The sequence below is a fragment of the Myotis myotis genome, unplaced genomic scaffold (assembly GCF_014108235.1).
Source record: "Myotis myotis isolate mMyoMyo1 unplaced genomic scaffold, mMyoMyo1.p scaffold_m19_p_1, whole genome shotgun sequence".
In the NCBI taxonomy this organism is placed as follows: domain Eukaryota; kingdom Metazoa; phylum Chordata; class Mammalia; order Chiroptera; family Vespertilionidae; genus Myotis; species Myotis myotis.
Genome location: NW_023416313.1, coordinates 46126099 through 46151635, shown reverse-complemented (window position 1 = coordinate 46151635; position 25537 = coordinate 46126099). Strand labels below are relative to the sequence as shown.

At 36.8% G+C, this 25537-nt stretch overlaps 1 protein-coding gene across 1 annotated transcript in view; it reads left to right on the top strand.

Moving 5' to 3' along the window:
* Window positions 1–25537, top strand: part of ADAMTS3 (ADAM metallopeptidase with thrombospondin type 1 motif 3) — a 217969-nt gene that overhangs the window by 175695 nt on the left and 16737 nt on the right. The window contains exons 5-16 of the mRNA XM_036334451.1: window positions 4560–4643; window positions 6467–6623; window positions 7382–7487; window positions 8049–8192; window positions 8824–8956; window positions 10914–11027; window positions 14391–14536; window positions 15739–15914; window positions 17107–17240; window positions 18679–18802; window positions 21723–21803; window positions 22963–23126. Coding sequence (XP_036190344.1) covers window positions 4560–4643; window positions 6467–6623; window positions 7382–7487; window positions 8049–8192; window positions 8824–8956; window positions 10914–11027; window positions 14391–14536; window positions 15739–15914; window positions 17107–17240; window positions 18679–18802; window positions 21723–21803; window positions 22963–23126 — 1563 coding nt within the window. The remainder of the gene's footprint in view (window positions 1–4559; window positions 4644–6466; window positions 6624–7381; window positions 7488–8048; window positions 8193–8823; window positions 8957–10913; window positions 11028–14390; window positions 14537–15738; window positions 15915–17106; window positions 17241–18678; window positions 18803–21722; window positions 21804–22962; window positions 23127–25537) is intronic.

Here is a 25537-nt window from a genome sequence, read left to right as displayed (position 1 = left end):
TGTTTTGTTTGTTGTTGCTGTTGTTACTTAGGGAAAAAATTTATTTCCTTTTCATTATAAGAGTTGTAATGCTTTCTAACAAGATTTATTTTATTTCATTTAAATGGTTAATTCAGCATGATATAATTTTAATTTTTCTGTATATAATTTATTGATTGTTAAAATTTGTGATTAATTTATAGCCAAGTCAGAGGAATTTTTTTATGCTTCTTAAAATGTTTTAATCAGATGACACTGAAAAACAACCTAAATAAAGATGTCGTAAATCATTTTTCTTTGCTTTCAAGAGCCAAAATTCAATGTTTTCCTTGGGTTAGAATATTTTTAAATACTTATTTAATTATAAGAAAGAAGTTATTTTATTTATTTGTAAATATAGGAAAAGGCAGACACACCCACTGGTATGTAAGTACATTCAGGTGTATTAAGTGGCCTCCTTTACCCCCTCTAAAATGTACATACTGCCATCTGCTGGAGAGAACTTTTGTGCAACATTTAGATGGAAAAAAATTAGTGTCAGTTTTTGTTTGTTTTTTGATAAGTTAAACTATATCTTTCATTCAATTAAACACATTGAAAGTATGAGTCTTCACGTCTCTTTCAGGGAAAACTAAGATGGGGGTGGTTGTTTTTTTAGTTCTTTTCAGGTAGATTATGAAAATATGTCCACAAACCTTTAAAGCTTTTTGCAAGGATAGGTGGAGGAGTGCTCAAGTACTTTATATTATGCGGAGGGCAGTTGTGTGGCATTTTTCTTGACTGAAACAACCATGTAATGTAGGCAGAGCAAGTTCAATTACAATTTGCCAACTAGAAAATAGAGGACCAGAGAGGTTAAATGACTAACTGAGGTTACTCGGTTTATGAGTGGCATAGCTGGGACCAAATCGCAGGCCTTTGAATAGCTAATCCAAAGTGCTAATCATTTCCCCAACTCTTATCATATTCACTATGTCTCAGAGTATAAAAACATTGCATCCTATTACTGATAAGGCTTGGAAAGATGAAAAGCAGTCAAATTATTAAGTTCACTTTAAAAGTAAATAAGGTACAGGAAGCAGCAACTTTTTAAACCTGGAAAGGCACAATATTAAGTGGTATCCAGCACCTTGTACAATGCAGACACCTACTAGTTGTAGATTTGCCACACTGAAAGAATACTTTCTTCTATGTATACATATACGGACTTATATGCACCCAACAAGTCTACCCTGTGACAGTTTCATGAATGTCTGCTGACTCAGAATACTCCATAACTAATTTTGGTTCTATCAGAACCCTATTACCTAATTAGCTTAGTGTAACTTATAAATAAACAAAACAAAACATTGACTCTTATTAAATAACATTTTTCTTTTGGCGAATGGTAAATTTTTAAAAGTGTCCCTTTATTCCATCATTTTATGTTACATAAATGTAATATTTCCATGAAATATATTTGTGTAATATTGCCATTGACAACATGAATTTTGTCCATTATAGTTTCTTGGCACTGTACTGATTTTAAAATTCACCAAATACAAAGGTATCTACTAATTTAGGGGGGGACAGATGCACATCATACTAACTCATCTTTCACAAGTTACTTGCCATTATTACCAACGTTTGTTAATTGTATGATCCTAGGATTTTCTGGTGTAGATTTTTCCTGTAACATTTAAAAGTGCAGTTGTCACTGCTCTTCGCAATGGCTGTAAATTCCTCCCTCCCTTCCATCACCTCTGCTCTAGAAGTTGATTCAGTTTTTTAAACCTCACTACTTTTCTTTAGTTTTCATTTGTATTCTCCAATTTTTGTTCACACTTATAAAAGTACTTGTAATGCATATTTTATAATGTATTTACTAACATTGCTTTCTTTTTTGTCTAACATTGCTTTCAATCTTTTTGTTTTTTACATTGAAAGTTATAAGGAGCTAAGTACTTGTTGAGTGAGGCCGTGTTGCTAATTCAAAACAGATGCCTTACAGAAAGTCTCTGGAAATATCTGAGAGTCTTGGGATGGATTTTGTTGGCCTATAACATTAGAACTTCCTTATTAGGTAATTAATCCAGAAGAAGAGGGGACATTCGGTTTTCAATTAGGCAGTAGGAGATGTGGAGCGAGATGAGAGAATCTGCCCATGACCAAAAAAGGTCTTAAGAAACCAGCATTTTGTCCAGCATTCAGTTTTTCCTTATATTTACCTCAAATCTACCCTGTAATAGTGTTAACTCATGGTTTTTTTTCTATTTATTGTATAGATATACAGGATATATTGAACCCCTTTTCCATATGGCTGCTATTAAGTCTTCTCTAGGGATTTCTTTTCTTCTACTTGTACTTGAATGTCACTCTCTTCCTCTCACTGAAATTTCTTTGAGCAATTTGTTTGCATGAGTCAAATATTTTCATTCTTGCCTAACACTGTGAGATAGTGTTCTTGTGTCCTTTTTAAGTTTATTTTTTATTTTTGTTGTTGACAGTATTACAAATGTCTCCCACTTTGCCCACCTCCCCGCCCCACCCCAGGTCTTCTCCCTGCTGGTGTCCTTTTGATCAAAGCTCAGAAAGTTGAAGAATACATGTAATGAGGGGTCGAACCAAGATGTCAACTGAGACCGTTAGTGTTTGGCGTCAGGCTCTTAGCCACTGTGTCTCCCCAGCCATTCTTTAGGTGACACATTCTCCAGGTCTCTTGCTTTTTGCTCTTCTTCAGGTACATTTGTTGTTTGTCACTACCTCTTGTATAACAACACAGACAAAAGGAGCTCAGTACTTCAGGGGTTCTCTGGCCTTCAGCAGGACAGCTTGGGGATGAGCTACCTACATGCACACCTGATAGCAGGTTTTCTTTTTCACTCCGTGACTTATCTTGAACAGGTATTAAATCTGGTCTTACCATTCTGTGTTTGTGTGTGTGTTTGTAAATGAATGTGCACATATGCATGCATTCTTCCACTTAAAAGGATTCTATATCTTTTTTTTGTTGTTGTTAAACTACATTATGTCATCGTTAGTATATACTAGCTTTGTGGGATCTTTTTCCTCTGTTTTAGGTATTCTTTTTTTTTTCCACCAGGTACACATTCAGTAAGTATGCTTTTAGTTCACATTGAAGGCTTTGGTTTTTTAAGGCATTCTATGCAGTCCCATTTGATTCTTGAAACATTTCATTTGAGATTTCTTGATCTATATCTTGGTGACTGTGGCATTTCACAATTTTATGATTCATGAGTTTCTTTTTTTTTAGAATGTTCTACCATTTTTGAGTTATATTTCTTTTTAAAACCTCTTTCTGTGAGATTTTTAAAATTTGTAACCTATTTTTTTCTCTGTAGGTTTTTAATTTTCCATGCTTACTGTCCAAACCTCCTGGATCTCAAGTGGAACTGCAGTTGGTTTTCCATCCCCGTTATTACAGCTAACTTTGTAATCTAGTCGGATAGCCTCACCTTTTCCCATTCCTGCTGGCATCTCTGAACTTATGAAGTGTTCCTCATCACACTAATTTGCACTAGATTCCACAGAAAATACAGAGACAGTCCACTTTGGATTCATATCTGCCAATAACTTTCCGTTTTTGTATGTCAGTTAAAATCTACAGGCTTCATCTTCCTCATTTGTATAAAATTATCCTGGACCCTGGCCCATTTGGCTCAGTGGATAGAGCGTCGGCCTGCGGACTGAAGGGTCCCGGGTTCGATTCCTATCAAGGGCATGTACCTTGGTTACGGGCACATCCCCAGTAGCGGGTGTGCAGGAGGCAACTGATCAATGTTTCTCTCTCATGGATGTTTCTAACTCTCTATCCCTCTCCCGTCCTCTCTGTAAAAAATCAATAAAAATATATTTTAAAAAAATAAAAAAATAAAAATAAAATTATCTTGGACTATGACCTCTGAAGTTGCTTAAATCCTAATATCTATGATTTTACAGTACATCCAATCACTTTTAGAAATTTCAGTGTAACTTTAAATAGTAAATAAAAGCAGGTACTCAACTTTGCTTTTCTGAGTTCTATCCAGGCCTGACATGCACTCATCCAATATGCACTCACACAATCACATTAGTAATTCAAATATGGAAGAACTTCTATTCTGTTGGACTTCTAAATAATCATTGCCTAGTTGCCGCATTCCTCTGGGGGAGGGGCATTGAGAGACTCCCATCCCTGAACACTGGCTCTACTTCCATGGGCTCTCTCAACCAGAGACACCACCCCAGCTGCCACAGCTAGCAGAGGCTTCACCAGAGTCACCCCGTGGTTGCTTTTGGTAAATGTTATATGTGGATTATAGCACATGTTGACTAACTACAGTAGTTTAATGAGGCCCTTTTAAAGCATATTCTCTATGTTCATGATATTTCAGAGTATGCAAACTCAGTAATTCACATACTAATAATTATTCCAAAGCTAAACGTGATATCATCTCAGAGTTCAGTTTAAACTAGTACATTTTTAAAAAAGTGATTTGACTCCAGTACTTGTAATTACATGGCTGATCCCTTAATTATTACACATTTGGCAGAGTCCTCTGTGTTCCCTTTCTTTTAGTAATTATCTGCTTTGTTTCTAGGTGAATGAAATTTACCATGATGAGTCCCTCGGAGTACATATAAATGTGGTCCTGGTGCGCATGATCATGCTGGGTTATGCAAAGGTAAGTGTCTTAAAATATGTGAACGATAACGTTAAGGACGGGGTTAGCAAATAGAAGATTAAGCTGTTGAAGCTACAGCCAACTGATGGCATAGATAAGTCTCATGCAAACCTCAGTTGCACTGAACTGATGGAGAAAAACAGCCACAGTGAGTAGAGATCTCCTCACTCACTTGAGCCGGTAATGAATGATTTGTGTGCTGGTACCATTCCCTTGGTTTACCTCTGTAATAGAGTAGTAGGTAGTTATCCTGACATCAAGCATAACAATATGGATGAAAAAAAATGGATACCATTATAAAATTTATGATTCATCTTTTTCTTTCAAAACATATATTGATTGAGTGTCAGATGCGTTCTAGGTGCTTCAGATATATCAGTGAAGAAAAATGACAAAGATCCTTCCCTCACATGATTTGTTTAAAAAAAAGTAAAGCACATAGTGAATATTTTAATTTAAAAGAGCTTTAGTCCTTTTGAAAATTAAAATTTAGATCAAAATGCACATAGTTGGCATTTCATGGGATGTAACTAACTATAGTTGACTTTAAGATGGCACTAGATGTGTCCCTGTCCTTGGAAATAACGCAAAGGATGAAATGGTTTCTCCCTTTGGGGAGAAAAGATAGGGAAAGTGATAACTTGGCAATTTTCTTGATGTTTAAAATTATATCCCCCCTCCCATAATTAAATTCTTCTGATTATGAAATACTAATAAAATTATATAGTTAGCAAATAGAAAAAAAAATCCTCGTGCTTGCATTTCATCATGTATTTAACACCCACTTATCGTTTTCCAATAAGAGGGTGTCATTGATCTTTCGTTTATCCCATAAACCTGACGGACTTTGCATTGATGACGCTGAATCCAAGTCAACTCCAGTGGGAGATGTTAACAGCCTTCATTGGTTGTTACATTATTTTCTTGGAGAAGTTTGCGATCAGCATGTAACAAACCAAGCTAATTTTGTAAAGAATGTAAACACTGATAATAACATTTGCTGAAATATAATAAAACTCTCAGGCTGTCAGCCAAGCAGGGACTAATTAATTTGGGGTTGCAAGTTCAATTTCTCATTCCAGCAGAGCTACTCTGGGAAGTGTGGCTCCTGGTTCTTGAAGGATGGTCCCTTTCCCCCTGAACTTTTAACTCCTGACCATAATGTGACAGTAGCAACATTCCAAGGAACTCCAATCCATCTATTGGAACTACAAGATAAGTCTACACCCCTACCTCTCTTCATTGCTGTGAGCTTAAAAAGGAGAGTTGTTTTTCACAGTGTGTGGTTTATAGAATTTGACCACTCCCCATTAACTAAGATTTAACCAGCTTTGCCAGCTCATTGAAGAATTTATATTCTCCCCATATGTTGATTAATTCTGGAGCCCCCACAAAAATCTTAACTAAAGATCTTTCACTTTTACAGCTCTGGATAAAAGTCTCATGCCAGAATCTTTCCTCTATTTTTATTTGTAATACCTGTGAAACTAAAAATCTAAGTTGAATTAGGAAATATTTAGATTACTAGAGTTCTTAACCCCATGACTAACATTGAGTTGCCTCACAATAGCAAATCTCAGCATCGCATATTGCCATATATGGTGTCAGTCACCTTTCACACAGGTAATATTGATTATCGTGAAGAACTCCTTCATGGGCATTTAAAATTCCCAAACTAAAGTAGGTATCTAAATAGCTCCCAAATAATATTATCGAACATTTATTTAAATGCTGTAGTTCCAAATGTTAACTTCAGCTAAAGTTATTAAAAGAAGCCTTTGGGCAAATGTTATGTATGTCTTCAACATATTATTCCCTCTCAGTCCATCAGCCTCATAGAAAGGGGAAATCCATCCAGAAGCTTGGAGAATGTGTGTCGCTGGGCTTGCCAACAACAAAAATCTGATCCCAACCACTCTGAACACCATGATCATGCAATTTTCTTAACCAGGCAAGACTTTGGACCTGCTGGAATGCAAGGTATTTCCATTCAGATGTAGAAGAAAAACTCAAGGGCATGACTTTTCCAAAGTAATCTTAAATCAGAGAGTCTGTTCAAATGTTCATTTTATATCTCTCCCTCCATCTACTTTCCACCATGCATCAGCCAAGCATACATTTTCTTTCTATTGCTTCCAGTGACTCCTGTGGAATTCACCATATTAAATGCCACTTAGGTTCCATAATAAGTTATACTTGCCTTTAACATAATGATTGTGCATTTGAGGTATGGAGGGGAGGCTGTAAAATGCAGTGTGATCTCCACTAAGCGTTGTTATGGGAAAAGAGATGCCATGAGAAGTGACTGCTGCCAGAGAGCTCTCTCCCGAAGTCAGCTTACATTGAACTAATAAATTCTGGGGTAGGCTTTGGAAAAAGAAGACCGACGATTTCCTTTTCAATGTTGATGGAATTCCTGGCTCCCTTCGTTGGTACCATGATATGAAGGACCATTCACTAAAACAGAAAGACAACACTTAGTTGGTGGGCAGAACAGAATGGCAATCCCAGGCGGTTCCTTCCCTTAGAAAAGGAGAAAATGCAGACCCAGTGAATCTTTTCAGAGACCATTACCTGTTCCTTTCCCAAGAGAACGTGGCACAATGCTAGCGGGGAAATAATACTGCCTCTGTTTCCTAAAAAGCTTTTTTATATTTTTTTCTAGGCAAAGGTCCAGTAGTAATTCTTAATGGGTTTTCTCATAAAATGAAAATAAAAGTCATTGTTATTCTCTACAGGATATGCTCCAGTCACAGGCATGTGTCATCCAGTGAGAAGCTGTACCCTGAATCATGAGGATGGTTTTTCATCTGCTTTTGTAGTGGCCCATGAAACCGGCCATGTGTAAGTCACTATTGACAGCTAGAAAGCCAGAAAAGGTCTTTTCTTGCCTGCTTTTCTCAGCATTGTTCGCACTGTGGGCAGAGGGCATGCCAGCATGCAACTCCCGGCCCTTGCCAAGTGTGAGGAGCTGAAACACTGGAGAGGTCATGCACTGAAACCAAATGAGCAACTCTAGCTGCAGACACCCTTGCATTTTTCATAGCCGTAAAATTAGAAAGGCATTTCTGTCCAGTTCTCTATTCCACAATGCCTGCGACTCCTCCACAATAGCCAGGTTCACTTAAAAAATACATATTTCCCTATACAGTAAGCCCTCAGTTAACATCGTCGATAGATTCTGCAACTTTAAGCAGAATGACTCATAATGAAACCAGTTTTACCATAGGCCAATTGATACAATCCAGAGTTACTTTTTTTTTGGCATCTCATCAACATTATAAGGAAAGGACATCACACAGAATGACATAATTGGGGACTTACTGTATTTATTTTTAAAACAGAAAATAAGCAGAAGCCCTGGCCCCTGTGATTCTTACCAACGAGATCTCGTTTGTGTTCTAGGCTGGGAATGGAGCATGATGGACAAGGCAATAGGTGCGGCGATGAGACTGCTATGGGAAGCGTCATGGCTCCGTTGGTGCAAGCGGCGTTTCATCGTTACCACTGGTCCCGATGCAGTGGCCAAGAATTGAAAAGATACATCCAGTGCGTCCCTTTCTGCATGTCCTGAGAGCATTTATACTGTAGCAGAAATACAGACGGGAAACTGACTCTTAGGATCTTCTTCATAATAAAACTGCCAGTGAATGAAAACTGCTGTTCACAGTAAACATTTTCTTATAACTCAGAGCTGTTGGCACAATGATCCCATAATATGATCACAATATTTTAAGCCATAAGCCTGGAATTTAAGTGATGTTTAACTATGATTTTTGTTTTTAGTAAATTCTTTATGGAATCTTTGACGAATGGTCAGATTTGAGTTGAGGATGAGGAGGAGATGGTCCTGTGATGCCTTCATAATACCACCTACATCCTGTAGCAAAGGTGTCAGAGTCTGCTCTGCCACACTCTGCAGGAGCGCCAGGACACGAAGAAGGCTGTCACGGTTATGCTGCACCCCTGAGTCGTGTTTGACTCCTTTTCCTGGGATGAATAAGGGTGAAGGGTCTTGTTTATGAATGGAACTAAAACCAAAAACCTTTAAAGATAAGCTTTTGTGGCCTTGCTCTGATCTAATGAAATTCCAGAGTATGTAACCTACGGATAGTTCTTTTCATTAGGACAAGATAAAAGAATGAACATTTAACTACATGCGATGTTTTCCTTCCTACAGTTCCTATGACTGTCTCCTTGATGACCCATTTGAACATGATTGGCCCAAACTCCCAGAACTTCCTGGAATCAATTATTCTATGGATGAGCAATGTCGTTTTGACTTTGGGGTTGGTTATAAAATGTGCACTGCGGTATGTTTCTCTCAGTCAATTTAGATCTTGCATCTTGAATTCTATTTTGTGTAGCTCCTGTTTGTCGAGCTTTACAGACTCACTGGTGTGAGTATGAGAATTTCTTCCAAGGATTTTGTGTTTGCCATGTCACTACGTATTAAAGCTGAGTACTTTAAATATGCTGTCTTATTAATACTTGTGACAGACTAGCTGGAAGTTGGTATAATTATATTACAGATGAAAAGGCCAAGATTTACAGAGTATAAGCAACTTGCTTAAATCGCACATCTGGTAAACAGGGGAGCTGCATATTGAAACCAAGGTTGTCCAGCTCCAAACTTTATGCTCTGCTCTGTTGCGCCCTTGGTTTTTGTAACCTTCAGAGATGACATTTAAGCCTTAGGTAGGTTGCTTTTCATTAGCTTGTTGGCCAGGATTCCATGTAGCTGTGAGCACAGAGAAGGCCAATACTAGTTTATTCTCCTGCGAGAATCACGTGGTAGAGCGTGGAGGTCAGGACTACGTTCTTCATAGTCAGACTGATGAGTCATGAGGGCCTGGATCTGACACTAGATGTATGATTTTGAGCACCTTCTTTAATCTCTGTTTAGTTTCCTCATGTGTAAGATATGGATAATCATAGTATTCATCTCATAGAATTGTCAGGGTTCAATTTCATAATATAACTACAGTGCATGGCACAATGGCAGGCACATACTAGTCAATGCTCAGTGGAATCCAGTAGAGCCAGTCTTCCATGTAGCTATTCAGATTAGAGGTATATGTCTTTAAATTTCCATGTTAAGGTGCAGTAGGTCATTATAAAAATGGCTTTTCCATATGTTGGAGCAAGCTTTATGTGTTATAGCAAACAAACAAACAAACAAAGAAAACACACGTATTTAATGGTACTGAAAGAAGTTACCCTGATGTTTCAAATCTTCCATATGCTGATAGCGACAGCCAGTTAATGTCTATAAACTATACATTGCCAGCTCCTAATCATCTGCATTAATGTTTTGACCTGAAAATTCTAAAGGTTGGGCTCAATATGGTGGGAATGTAGAGTTTCCGCATTAAGTAATAAGGATTAGAACAAAAGAAAACCCAGGACCAAAATGAGTACTAATCAAGAAAAAGCTCTGACCAATATAATTGGTGGTGTAGGCAATTATATATGAATAAATTGGTGTTTTATATTTTTAAAAAAATCTATCTGAAGAATGGTAAGGTGTTTCTAGTTAGAAGGAGAACAGATAACTAAAGAGCACATACAAATATGTATGCTGACACATACATTTAGATACTGTAAGGTGGTGTTTTGGGAAAATAAAAAACAGACTTAAGATTGAGAAAACTCAGACTCCAGTTGGGCTGTGTTACTGTCTCACTTGTAACCATCGCTGTAGCCTTATCTTGTAACCCAAACTTCTCAGCCATGGATTGTCATGAGACTCAAATACATGGAATGTATTTTATAAACTGCATGAATGTATTGTAATAGTTTGTTACACTTGGAATATGTTATCTTACATAGAAAATTTGACAAATATTTCCTGCTTTTAGTCAGCTCATTATAATGGACATTTTTATTATTTATATCTGACTTAATTCATACTTAGGGGTATTGAGAAGCTGTTTTGATAGCTTGAAAGCTAGAAAACCATTATAATAAGTTTTCATATTTAAAATGTTCATAATAATTACTATTTTAAATTCTAATATTGTCCACTTGAAAACCAGAAGATAGGGCTGGCATGTAGAAATACTGAGTCAACTAGAGACTCTCAGATAAATTGTTTATCACTATTATTTTAGAAAAGCAGAGTAAAAATATTCTCAGCTTAGAATTCTTAGGCATTATTTTTTTCTCAACATGCCACAACTTAGGCTATTGACTTGAAATTAAAACAGAAGATGTTGTTGGTGCATGTCCTGCTATCTGTATTTCATTGTGATTTTGATTCTCTTTCAGTTCCGAACCTTTGACCCATGTAAACAGCTGTGGTGTAGCCATCCTGATAACCCCTACTTTTGTAAGACTAAGAAGGGACCCCCACTTGATGGGACTGAATGTGCTGCTGGAAAAGTGAGTCTATACTATGGAGATTTAATCACCTTTCAAAGTCTGAAAAATGATGAACATAGCTGTATTTTTTCATTTTTATGAGGACCATAGCACGTGAGGTTTCATTATGGTAATGTACGAACATTATATAGTAGCTTCCAACGACCGCTCTAACAAATTACCATAAGCTCAGTGGCTTAAAAGAACAGAAATATATTTTCTCACAGTTTCACTGTGGGCAGGACCGTCCTCTCTCCAGAAGCTGTAATAGAGAGTCTGTTCATGCCTCTTCCTCCAGTGGCTGCCCACATTCCTCGACTTGTGGCTGCACCATCCCAATCTCCAACTTCTGACCACATTGCTCCCTTCTCTTCTTCTGTGTGCAAAGGTCCCTCTGCCCCTCTCTTATGAGGGTGGATACACATGGTGACATTTAGGGCCCACCTGGATAATGCAGGATAGCCTCCCCTCAAAGTCCTTGATTTTATCACACCTTCAAAAGACTCTTTTCCAAATAAGGTAATATCTACAGATTCTAGGGCCTGAGATCTTTGGGACTATTCAACCCACTACTGATAGATTACGAAGCAGCAGCTCAGCAGACTCTCTGGGACCCTGCTAATGGGATTTGATGTACTTGTTGGCTTCCCACTCCTTGTGAAACTTGTCCAGAAATAAAGTCCTGTGAATTTATCCAGAAGATTTGGCCTTGCTCCTTTGGGGAAAGATGCCCAGAGGTTTTAAATCTCAAATTGTGTAGTCAGGATTGAATGCTCAGAAACTGGCCAAGCGCCAAGCTACCCTACGCATAAGCAGAGAGATCACCCATTCCAAAACAAAGGCATTTTAAGAACTCACGTTGAAGTGCCTTTACTAGTTTGGAAATAAGATATGGTAGATGGGACCAAAAGCTGGCAAAGAAGATTCATAAAGCTTTTAGTTCTTTTAATGCCCTTTAAAACTCTATTGCAAATGTGTATAAACTGTACTTGCAATAAGGTTTACAAGCATAATAATAAATAATAATAATAATAATAATAATAATACAAAACCTGCCACTATTCGTGTTTAAACTTTGTTCGGCACTATGCCTAACACATTATATATGGTGTGCCACTGTGGGGAAATGTAGTATTACAAACTTTTGACTAAAAAAACAAGAGCAACAGTGAGTTGATTCATTTTTGCCTTATGAAAAAGATATCCTCCAAATAAACTCCGAACATCCAACTTCCCGAAACTCACTTGTGTTATATTCAAATTTACCAGAGTTGAGTTTTAAGAAACACTTTTATTGTGGGATAAAAAAGCAAGTCAAAATGTTGGAAGGGGAAAGAACACCTTCTGAGCACATGCTGTGTGCCGGGCACTGTCAGGTAGGTGCCTCCATGCTATCAGGGTTCTAGCAGTTTCCACGTCGTTACTTACTGGTCAGATGGTCTCATATTACTCATGATCCTTTCCAGGTTCCAGTTTTCCACATTACCTACTATGCAAATCAGGTATCATTTTTATTGGTCGTGTTTGATACTTACCAATAAATGTATCATATAAAACTTCTTCAGAATGAATTATTTTTTTCATTTCAATTTTATACTTAAGAACATACTAGTAAGTCTGAATAAATTACCCTTTGTATAGAGAACCTTATTGTTATAAATAGTGGCCTGGTGCAGGGATTCGTGCACATTGAAAGGAAATTAATTAGAAGAAATATTTTAATATCGTTATTCACCCTTTATGATAGAAGTGTCAGAGGTGAAAGAAAATTAGTAAAATGTATGTGAAAATAATATATAAATGATTAAAAATAAACCATCACAACATAATATAAGAACAACAAAGATGTGATATAAAAAGATCAAAAACATGATATAAAAACAACAAAAACGTGATATAAAAACAACATTGATAAAAACAATGACTAATAAATTGTTTGATTAAACTTATTCTAACACTAAGGCCAGTGTCAGAAATGGGACAAATCAATTCTTGGAATCAGAACAACCTCTCCTCTGCAGATCCTGTTAATACTTCAGCTTCAATTATGTCAGGTCACAATCTTTTGATAATAAATCTAGTACCATTACAAAGACCCCATTTACTATTAAGATTCTCAGTAGCATGATGATTGCACCTACTTTCAATTCTAATTTATGACATGAGATTCCCAAAGGAGTAACACTTTTGAGAAATTTGATGGGAAAATTTTCCTTTTTGGCATCATCTGTTGAATCTAGTATTATTGTCGATTATATTGTCATCTCTGAGTTTTAATGCAATATCCGTTCCCCAGCCTTTTTCACCATGTGGGAAAAGAATAGGATATATCATTGCATCTAATATAGGGAACAGGATATTGATTTGTTTCATTTGAGTTATTATTAGGATTCAGATTATTGGGATCTGGTTTACAGTGAATAAGTCCCTTTCAAAAAGAGGTCCTCCATCTTCTTTTCTGAATATGACAGCAACTTCGGTTACACAAGGATAATTATATCTATCAAGATCACTATTACAATCATATTTAATCGCCATTGTTACTTCCATGCACCACTTTCTTTCAGCTTCAGAACGTCAACAAAAACAACCAAATTCACGATCGACAATGACAGATAGAAACACACATGTGCAATTGGCGCCAGTGAGAGGTTTATATGTATCGCACATGCTTGAGTCAACTTAGCCTTTCAGAAATATAGAATAAACTTGCCTAATTAGACCTGCTTTCTGATGTAGCTAAACTTTTTCCAGACCAGTGAAGCACCCCAACTTCTTTTTCAGGTAATTGTCAGCAACACAGCAGTAAATATCAACACAAAGCAGATTATTATTGTAGATCACCCAGGGAGAACAAAGGGTAAAATATTTAACTGCAGCAGTGTTTGACTATATTCTGTGCAGTGAGAAAAACTGAAGTTATTTTCAAGGTCTACCATTTCTTACTTCCTTTTTAGTTGGGTTAAATTTCTGAGCTTTCTAAATCTCTGTTTTCTGGCTAATGAAAAGAAAATAGGATTCCACTGAGTCTCCTATCTACCAACTCCAGAATCAGATGAGATAAGGCACCTAAAAATGCTTCACAGACATTTGGTTAAACTGTGAAATGTTTGCACCTGGCTATAAAGCAAGTTGTGTTCCTGGGCTGAAGAAACTCCAAGGAGGCTAGTCACTAGGGAAAGGCAGCTGGGTGTTGCTATGTGATGTCATTACCCGGACACTTAGCATATTAGCCTTTTATATAGAGAGAGTGCTTTGGGGTCATTGTAAATACATTTCCACCTGGTGGTGGTTGGAGGAATGAAGCCCTTTCATTGGTGGTTCTTATATAACAACTGTAGCATATGCATGATTTTCACAGTTGCCCTTTGTCATTTTCCTAAGTGGTGCTACAAGGGCCATTGCATGTGGAAGAATGCTAATCAACAAAAACAAGATGGCAATTGGGGGTCATGGACCAAATTTGGCTCCTGTTCCCGGACGTGTGGAACTGGTGTTCGTTTCAGAACACGCCAGTGCAACAACCCAATGTGAGTATGATCCCTGTAATTCTGTCACTTTTGTAAAGGCCAGAAAATGCTTCAATATAATGTTATTACTATTTCGTAAAGTACATGTTAAATACGGAGCATGAAAACTAAGGCTTTAAGTGGTTATTTTGGATAAATCTCCATTTATCAATTTTGTGAACTATAGTCAGTGGTTAAGATGAGAGGCTCCAATGAAGATGAGAGATTTTGAGGAAATTACTGTTTAGGAATATTAAAGAGTTGAGTAGGGAAGCCCATCACTGTGCTCTGAGGGCCTGGGCACCAAGGCCGTGAGACCCACTGTAAGAAGAGCAGGTGTGTCACGGTGGCAGTAGCACCAAACACATGCTTATTCACTTGGATTAGAAGGGGGATGCTTCAGGGCAGGGCAACAACAAAATAAAGATGGTAGAAGAAGACCAAAGAACTGTTTGGGGAAAGTTATCAATTTATTCACTCAGACTAAATTGATTGAATTCCTATTGCGTACTGAAGAAAATTTATTTTTTAAGGAGAAAAATAACCAAAATATTAACCTTAGGACATTCTTCCTTGCCTAGGGTTTAAAATGTGAGCATCCCTGTGTGTCTGGCAGCAGATGGCTCTTAACATGTCTTTTATAAACACTGAAGTCACATACATGTGACTTCACATACATGTGACTTCACATGCATGTCTTCACCGGAAGAGATGATGGTAGTAGAAGAAAAAAAAACAATAAAAATTACAGTAGTAAGAGCAGCTAAGTTTCACTATGAGCCACACTCCGTTCTAAGTGTTTCAAATATGTTCATGCATTCAATCCTCTCAATATTTCTCTAAGGAAGAAAAGACGGGAAACTGAGGCACAGAGTGGTGGTCACAGTCACTTTGGGCTGCATCTACATGTTTTATGCATGGTAGAAAATAAAAATTTTTCGAGTTCATATCTATGTTTTTATTTCTTTATAGATTTTTGCCATGCATTTAAAATACACTGTCTGAAAAGCCACTTGAAGTTGACTTTTGAGCCCCCTCCCTGCCCCCAGAGGGAGAGGATGGTGCTTTTGGAAAGGAATTGCAATTAGGAAGTATGAGTTCATTCACTTGGTGCTGGCAGCTCAGAAACTCTGGCTTTCTGCCCTCCTTCAAGCACTGTGTCTGCAAGCTTTCACTGCTGGACCAGAGCCAAAGGGCCTTTTTAAATGTTGTCTTTTCTTTAGGCCCATCAATGGTGGTCAGGATTGTCCGGGTGTTAATTTTGAGTACCAGCTTTGTAATACAGATGAATGCCCAAAGCACTTTGAAGACTTCAGAGCACAGCAGTGCCAGCAGCGTAACTCCCACTTTGAATACCAGAACACCAAACACCACTGGATGCCCTATGAACATCCGGACTGTGAGTAGATGCCTGCCCTTTCCCCGCTGTGTGGTTGGTTACTCAGAGTTTATGCTTTGTCCACACCAATCCCTTGGACTCTTGATCCCTATGTGGTAACTTAGAAACCATGGCGCTTACAGGGTAAGTCCTTCTGGGCTTCCAAGAATAAGGTTAACGTCCTCCTTTCTCTAGAGAGGTGAGACTGTGGAATAGTTCCTGGCAAGTAGCACTACCGCCATCACTACTGAAAAGACCAGTGGAATGCAGACGAAATGAAAAGCCTGAAGAGATGTCGAGTTTCCTCAGTCAATGGAAATCCCTCTACTAGGAAACACTTTTGGAATTCTGTTATCTGTCCTTTCTGAATAATTAGAGGGAAATACTGTTCTTTTACAGTGGGGTCAGGAGTAAGAATAAGACCAGTTTTTAATAACAACAGAAACTTCCTAACCTTTTTACTTTTGTACTATACACCAGTTTTTGAAAAATACACTTGGAAACTCCCTTTTAACATTTCACTTCTTACCCTTGACTTTTCAGTTACTTGTGTTCAAATGGAAACTTCTCACCATATTTCTTACTTGGGTGAATATAAGAAAATAATTACTTGATTATCATGTGGGATAGTGCACTGCTGAGTTCAGGTGAAAAGCTGTTTTAAAAGAAAGATGCATCCATGTAGGAATTAAAAGTTGGAGTTAAGAAGAAATGCATTAGTATTTTTTCAGTCTATTTTGGTGAAGTGAGTCACAGAAATTATATTAAATTTAATTGAGATTATACAAAGGCAACAGGTGTACTAGGCCATTGGGTTAAATGAAAGAGAAACCCTTTCGGCGCTGTCAGCACCACTGAAAGCAAAGTGGTTCTGATTTAAAGCATTTGAAGAGCCGTGGTTAAATCCAGGATTGCTGCACAACCTCGTTTTCTGAGACAGTTCCAGTTTAGACCTGTTGTCCCTGTGTAGTTACTAATAGAGCCCTTTTTCACTCTCAAGAGTATCCCAGTTTAGATGTTAAATCATATGGTCACCCTGGTTGAAACAAATACGATAAATATGTGTAATTCCTTCTTCTCTTTATTATTTTTATTTATACTTTTTGTTTGTTTTCGGGAAATCATGTTGAAACTTTATATTTAAAAAATAAAATAAACTATACTGTTCAAATACACCACTTTACATAGTTGATTTAATCCTCATCTCATGCAGCCAAGAAAAGATGCCACCTTTACTGTCAATCCAAAGAGACGGGCGATGTTGCCTACATGAAACAGCTGGTACACGATGGGACGCGCTGTTCCTACAAAGACCCGTACAGCATATGTGTGCGAGGAGAGTGTGTGGTGAGCGCCCTGCAATATATTGCAATTCTACTTTTACTGTCTTTCATCGGCATATTTTCAGAATTTTTAAACCACTTCATATCTGGGATATCACATTAGGATGTAAACGTATGAATAGCTCATTAGCGAAACTAAGTCTGCGAGAAACTGCACTTAATAAAATCAAGCTTTGCTCACTGGCTGAATCAAGACTTAACTGTAGTCGTCCCAGTTTCCAGCCAAATCCTTTTCCTTAGTCACTCTGAGGTCTGTAGGTTGGGAATACAACATGGGAACAATGCCTTTGCTTTGAGTTTTTGACTAGTAGCCATCTGCTGTTAAAGTACACTTTTTAAAAAAATTCAATGCTTAATGTACTTTATATTTTGTTTAAGAGATAATAGAAACTTTTCTTGGAAGAAAATAGCGAAGCTGGAAAAACTATTTTTTGGCCCCATTTAATCTCTTTTTTAAAGGCAGTTTTTTTCTTACTCATGTTCATATATCATGCTAAATTGATAGGGAACTATTGTTATTAACTGAACACATCACTTCTGTTTGATTTCTTTTCACTTCAGAACAACTAGTGTTATATTAATGAATCTTACATGCACAGGTGACTCATAGTTGATCTGAATTTTCCCTGAAAGGAAAATCTGTGTTTGGTCATCTTTCACCTCCCCCATGTCTTGCACATCAATGGATGTGTGACAATTATTTCTTCTTTCCACTTTCACATCAAACTTATGAGTGCTGTGGCATGCCACATATTCTTATCCTACACTGATTTACATTAGGAGCTGCCCCAGCTCAGAATTTTTACCTTCCGTGATTCCCAGTTACGTTAATGTGAAAATGTAAACACTCAAGGCCTTGCACAGCCTGTGCTTTGCACCATCTTCCCTTTGGTTTAAATATGGCTAAATATTGTTCTCTGAACCCACTTTATGTGAACACACAATTTCCATGGTTCTGTTTGAATCCCTCTACATTCCTAAAATCTATTTCCATAAACTCAATTCCTTCAGGGACCTCTGAATGTCTCTACCACTTTGGTAAAGTTTTGTCTTCCATTCCTAGCCAACTTGTAAAGCTTGTACTAATGTACAACTCACAGTTTTACTATTCATCTTTATAAATATGAGAGCAACCAGGGATACTCACCAACTTTTCGTCTCCTCAGCATCTACTACAGCATTTGTGCTTAATACATGTTTGATGATGATGATGATTGTGTATGATGGTCATTAGACTTGGGGGAGTTTATCTGGAGTACTAGTCATTTGATTGCACAGTAGTCCTTTTAAAAGACTGAGGTATTTAAATCAGAGCCAGAAAGAAAGTTTGGTGCAAGCGGCTTAACTGTGGGCTGCAGATTAAACAAAGTCATCATTCTCTAGAACACGGACCTTGACTTGACACATTAAAATTAGCCACATTTCACTTCCTCTCTCCCCAGAAAGTGGGCTGTGATAAAGAAATTGGTTCTAACAAGGTTGAGGATAAGTGTGGTGTCTGTGGAGGAGATAATTCTCATTGTCGAACTGTGAAGGGGACCTTTACCAGAACTCCCAGGAAGCTTGGTAAGATGAGGCCTCTGATGGATTTAGTGTCCTTCTCTATGATTTGTATTTTTTGAAAAGTCGTTTAAGGATGCAGCGTTTTCTCTATAAACATAATAAAACATTAGCTGCTGATTTATTTTTATTCAGATAACCTTTTAAGGAAATATTTTAAAAAACTTTTCATGCTCCATAGCATTTATGATAAAAAATTATCTACTAAATTTTGATAAGGAACAAGTAAAATCACTATCAATTATAGTAGTTAGCTAAAATCTGTTTCGTTTTATTTTGCTTTAAATAAAATGCACTAGATCTAATAAAATTGATGCTTATTTTGAACTTTCTATTGTACATAAATTGTTAGGACATAAAAAAATCACAAAACATTAGATACGATGTAAACTTTTACATTAGTTTTACTTCTTTTACTTTAAAAGTGAAGAGGTTTTTCCTATTTTTAAGTCTATAAATCTAGGGTCCATATTTCATATACTTTTATAATTTTATATTAAACAAAATTGAGGTACAAACAAAAATAACCTATGGTATAATTGCTTGTGCATGTGAACTTTTGTACTTGTTATATAATTAATGACCTGGTCTTAGGCATATGATATGGTAAATTTCAACAGGTGAAACAAAAACATAAAGAATATGAAAAGATATTAGTAGTCTCATAATTATCCATTTGAATTTTCATAAAAATTTTAGATGCAAACACTTATTACAAATTTTGTTTTTAGTTTATAACAAATATTTTGCTATTCAATAAGTATTTATTAGGCAAATATTTCTGATAATTTGACATTTAAAAATAAATTTGATGTGGTGCTTCCCTTGAGAAACTTCTCTTATATCATCCAAAATAACACGAAACAATTTGGTGTACTTTGAGCATATGTTGTGGTGGTAATTTAAGAGAAAAGAAATTATAAAAAAGTGGGTCTTCATCCAAATGAAATAATTCTCTTAGTTCTTTTTATTCTCATTATACATCAGCTACCCAACTCAAGTCAATTCCACACCTCCCTGCTTTGCTCTGATATACTGAGGGTGGCAGAGCTAGGTGACTTAACTCCAGTGTGTTTTCTTAGGCATTCTTTACTGTAGTTATTGATGTCTTTGTTATTCCTGTGAGATAATTTACTGTTTTGTACCTTGAACATTGTTAAAAAGCAAATATTGCCTTCTTGCTGGTTATATTATTTTAATAAAGCAAACAGAATTAGAATGTTATATATAAAAATAAATAATGGGTTGGTGGAGTAAAATGTAATTTTCTCCATCTTATAAAGTGATTTACTGCAGTTATATATTATTATTTTAGGTGTAAAATTATTCATTTTGTTTTCTTTCCAGAGTGAATTAATGCAATGAAAATTTTTTAGACTCATTTATTCTATATATTGTGTTAATATGAGCTAGTGATACTTTTTTGCAGACACCTCAAAAATTATGCTAAACGTGTGAATCAAGGTCAGAAGAAAAGAAGAAAGCTTTCATCAGCCATACAGATTCAAACTGTTCAAAGATAATCTAACATCCACCTCTTTGCACTAAGGCTGTGATGGTCATTCAATAGACTAATTAACCTTTTCCAACAGGGAAACATTTAAGCAAGCGGTGCCATACAGAATTCGAGTTGCTGGGAAATGAAATCTGCAAGTATTCACCTTCAAATCACCTATATCATTTTTCATTCATGCGCAGTCTTACTTTCATTGACTATTAACAGTTTATTGGCATTAGCTAACTATTGTATATGCATTTTGACATAAAATTACAGAACATATTTTTAACTTATCTAATAATATATATATATATAGCTTATCATATAGTCAATGAAACAGCAAGACTTTGATAAACACGAAACCTCCACTAATTAAAGACATTCTATTTAAGGGAAGACAAGAGGCGCCTTCACTTTACCCAAAGGAGCTCGTAATGTTTCTCTTGCTGAAACAAGGGAAGCTAAAAATGTACTGGGTAAGTTGTCGCACACTGCAGAAAGATGGGCATCCATAAATGGAATCAAGCTGTTTTGCTGTCCTTAGCTTCTTAAGCATGTTACTCATAGCCATTGCACACTTAGGCAAACATGTTACTTTTCTTGTACTGGACTTTCCTTGGCTCAGGTGCTGAAACCCTGACCCCAAAATTACTATTCCATTAGTAAAACCACTAATGAATAATGTGAAAAGTTGGATCAATCTACCCATAGGTAGATGATAATTGTCCATATACAAATGGAAAACATATTTCTTTCCAAGTCCATCAGCAGTTGTGTATTTATAACTGAACTATGGGCTCGGTGCATGAAATTCATGCAAGAGCCTTGACTGGCCTTGGCCACTGCGGCTTTGTCCAGAAGAAAGGAAGTCCAGAAGGACATCCGGTTTAATTAGCATATTTGCTTTTATTATTATAGATTTCTTTAGAATAAGGCAGGATTTTAAATATGAAGATAACTTATTAATTAGAAGTTTAGCAATCTGTACTCACTGCTTAGGCTTTTGAAATAATATAGAGGTTGATAAAATATTTTCAGAAGTTCAACTAAATACTCTAAAAATTGGCCGCACTTCCAAAGAGTGGTTTACAAACTAAAATCACAGTAGAGGGACACAGGAAAGTATAGAATTTGCCTGAATTGTTGACACAATTCATAGGTCAACACAAGATAAATGGCTAGTAGTTTAGAAACAAGATCAACTCTTTTCTTCCTCTTTAATTAAAAAAAGAGAGTGTAGCCCCTAATCTCATGCCAGATGTCACACAAGCTACCAGTGCTTTGAAGTTAATTTCTGAAACTGCTTCTTTCAGTTCATGTATGCCCTCTTCTGCGTGCAGGAACAGTGAGAACGTAATGCTCAGCTAACCAAGGTTGTCGCTTTTGTTTTCTCCTTTGCTTCCTACAAAATTTACTACACATGCAAAGGGTACCTTAAGATGTTTGATATACCCCCTGGTGCTAGACATGTGTTAATCCAAGAAGACGAGGCTTCTCCTCATATTCTTGGTAAGTGTTTCTGTCCACTGGCTCTGCTTTAACATGCATTTAAACGTGGAACTGTCAAAGATATATCTATGTCTATATCTATATATGTATATGTATATCTATATCTATATCTATATATAGATATATATAGATATTTATGTCTATAGATGTATATATACACATATATACATATATACACATATATATACACATATATATACATACACATAGATATACATGATTCAAGTTATATATAAATGCATTATTGTGTGATTTTGTTGGTCATTTCTCCCAACTACTCTTCCTTTAAAACAAGAAATATTAAAAAATAGAGATTTAATTTTTGTTGAACCTTGATTGGTTCATTATTTCATGAAGAAAGAAAAACCATCTGGCAGATTTGTACATGTGCATTTTCACTCTGCATTAGGGGATAAGAAAAAATAAATATGTTAAAATGCATTAAAGTAAGGAATAATATCAGAAAAATTTGCCATATTTATTTTGACAAATTAGTTCTGATATTTTGGTTGATGCCATACTGTATGCCTCTCCTTAATTTTATTGCATTTTAAGTTTTTTGACTGAAAACAACCACATGTGAACTTTACTAGTCTAATAAAAATTTTCCCACCATCTGTTCTGTGTCCAGTTTCTGACTGGTACATGCAGATCCCTTTGCTTGGCTGTTTATAATTTCCTAAAGAAGATTCTTTTGAATAACTTGAAAGAGATACACAGTAACAAATAAGCCATTATGTTATAATAAGCCATTATATTACATGCTGAACTAACATACATGATTTATATTAATTATTATAGAAGTATCCATTATTTTCAAAGTGTTTCCAGGTTTCTGAGGAAATGTCTAGGATTGAGTGAGTTTGAAACTGTTAACCTCTTTGACAGTGTTTTCAAATGGGAACATTTCCCAATTTTTATCTTCTATGTAACCTTCTTGCTATTGTTTTTGACTAGTTAGAAATCCTTCTTGGGAATTTTACATGCCTAATGAAGGAAAAGGGACTCAGGGCAGATCTAACACTCAGTTTGACTAGTTTGATGGTAATAAACACAGTCTTTGACTTATAGAAGGGGGTAGATAGACTTAATAGGGATCATCAAAGCTGCAATATGTTAAAATAAAATGTCTACTGGCTACTCATTTTCCTTCCTTTAGCTATTAAGAACCAGGCTACAGGACACTATATTTTAAATGGCAAAGGGGAAGAAGCCAAGTCACGGACCTTCATTGATCTTGGTGTGGAATGGGATTATAATATTGAAGATGACATTGAAACTCTTCACACAGATGGACCTCTGCACGATCCTGTTATTGTTTTGGTATGCGGCATCACAAGCTCTCTCTGTGTAGTTGATTTAGCTGTAATTTTCTTATTTATTTATCTGAAAGCACTTTTATCTTGAACATTGAATATTTAGTTGCTTGTTTTTTTTAATAATTTCATTTATCTGCTTCTTTCCACTCTGACAACTTTGCCATATATTTTGTTATATAATTATATGTACAGTATAAACCCAATAACACAGTATTATGATTTTTTGCTTGAGTAATCAAGAAAATATATATTTACCATTTCCAACATTCTTCATTTTTTCTTGTAAGTCTGACTTTCCACCAGGCATCATTCACTTTCAATATAAAGAACTTCCCTTAACATTTCTTGTAGTGTGGGTATGTGTGCTGGCAAAGAATTCTCTCAGCCTTCAATATCTGAAAATATCTTTATTTCACCCTTGTTCTTAAAGGATATGTTTACTAGATACAAACTTGTTGGTTGCTAGTTTGTCTTTCTCCTTCAGTGCTTTGAAGATGTTTTTACAGTGTTGCAGGGAGTTCCAGGAATGTCAGGGCTGATCAAGGATATGACTATGAGGTGGCAGTAACATACACAAGCTTTACTGGTGACACCTTAGCTGCTAAGGTTTGCCTGTAGGGCCACCATCCAATTGGGAAGAAAAGAAAGGGAACTTCCATGAGAGAAGAGAGTGGAGAGGGGCTTTATGTAGCTAGGTGATATCACTCAGCAGCACAGGGGGAGCCTCTGGGTCTGAGTGCTCCCAGCGGCAGCAGCAGCTTGGGATTCTTATAGCCCCAGTTTCACGTATAGTTAGCAGTTATTGGGTACAGTTTCATATGGGTCTGCAAAGCAAGCTACCTCTAATGGCTAACAACAAGCTTGTTTGGGCTATATTTAAAACAACTGTATATAAAATTTTGGGTTTGCTGCTAGCAGGCTTTTAAGCTAAAGAGGCTCAGCCTGTGGTGAAGGACTAGACAACCTCAGGGCCAATAGACAGGGGCCATCTTTGACTCATTCATGTAATGTCTGTCTTCTAGAATCCATAATTTCTGATGAGAAGTAGCCTCATTTATATTGCTGCTCTATACATAAAGTGTCCATTTTCTCAGGTTACTTCTTAAGATTTTTTTCTTTGCCATTTTGCTTTGTTTAATAGTTTGTTTATGCTTAGTTTGTGACCTTTGTATGTATCAGGCTTAGGATTCACCAAGCATCTTGGCTCTGAAAGTTGAAGTTTTTCACCAATTTTGAATTAGTTTACCATTATGTGTTCAAGTTTGTTTGCCACCCCCCCACCCCCCATTTCTCTACTCCTAGGACTCATTTATATGTATGTTAAACCAGTTGAAATTATTCCAGAAGTCTCTCAGCCTTTGGTTATGCTGTATGATCTTTTATTCTCTGTTCTTCAGATTGGAGAGTTTCTGTTGAGCTGTGCTCAGGCTCACTGACTGTGTCTTATGTGGTCTCCAATCTGTTGTTGAGTTCATCCAGTAAATTTTTCATGTCAGATGCTGGTGTGCTTTTCTTTTCTAGAATTTCCATTTTCTCCCCCAGAGTCATTTCTGCTTCTCTGCTGAGATTTCTGTATATTTCCACTCATTTTGTCTAATTTTTCCTTTAAGTCCTGCATCTTCACGTTGTCTGCTTCTATGGGCTGATTTTTTTAATGAGTCATTTTCCTGCTTCAACAGTCTTTTTTATTATACACTGGACATGATAGATGATGAGTTGTAGGGCCTTTGGTTTATGTCACCTTCCTTACAGGAGTTGGGTTTATCATAGTTGGCAGATAGTCAGTTCCCTCTGATCCTAGGGCCCTGGTTTATTCTTCATTACAGCTGAGCTTTTTCATTTTGTCCTTATTTTTATGGGCATTTTTGGCACATTAACTCAATACCTGGGGATTGATGAGGCCTCTTGACCCTGGCTGGATAAGAACTCCCAGGTCTCTCAGCCCCGTCTGACTCTGAGCACCTCTGTCCTGTTCCCAGGCCTGCAGCAGCCACTCACTAGTAGGTGGTGTGGTGTCTTGGCCCCAGGCATGCACAGACCAGCCCTCAGCCTGGGACTCATGCATCCTCTGGGCCACCCCTCCATGCAGCCCCCTGTTCTTTAGTGCTCTGCCCTGTGAGTTCCATAGTCTTCTCTCTGTCCCCTCAGCTCAGTGAGAATGCGGTCTTGGCTGGAGTTCAGCAACCTGTGCCAGGGGCCAGACCTGGCACTTTTCTCTTCTCACAGGGATCATTGTCCTTTGCTATTACTCACTGTCTCCCCCCACAAATTTCCCTCCTATAATTCTGTCTAGTTTTATTGCTTTTAATGTCAGGAAGGTACCTCTATTACTCCCACATGGATGAAAGCAGAAGACATCTACTCGATTGGAAAAACAGTGTTGCATTCTGTGTACAAATATTTATTAGACTCTCT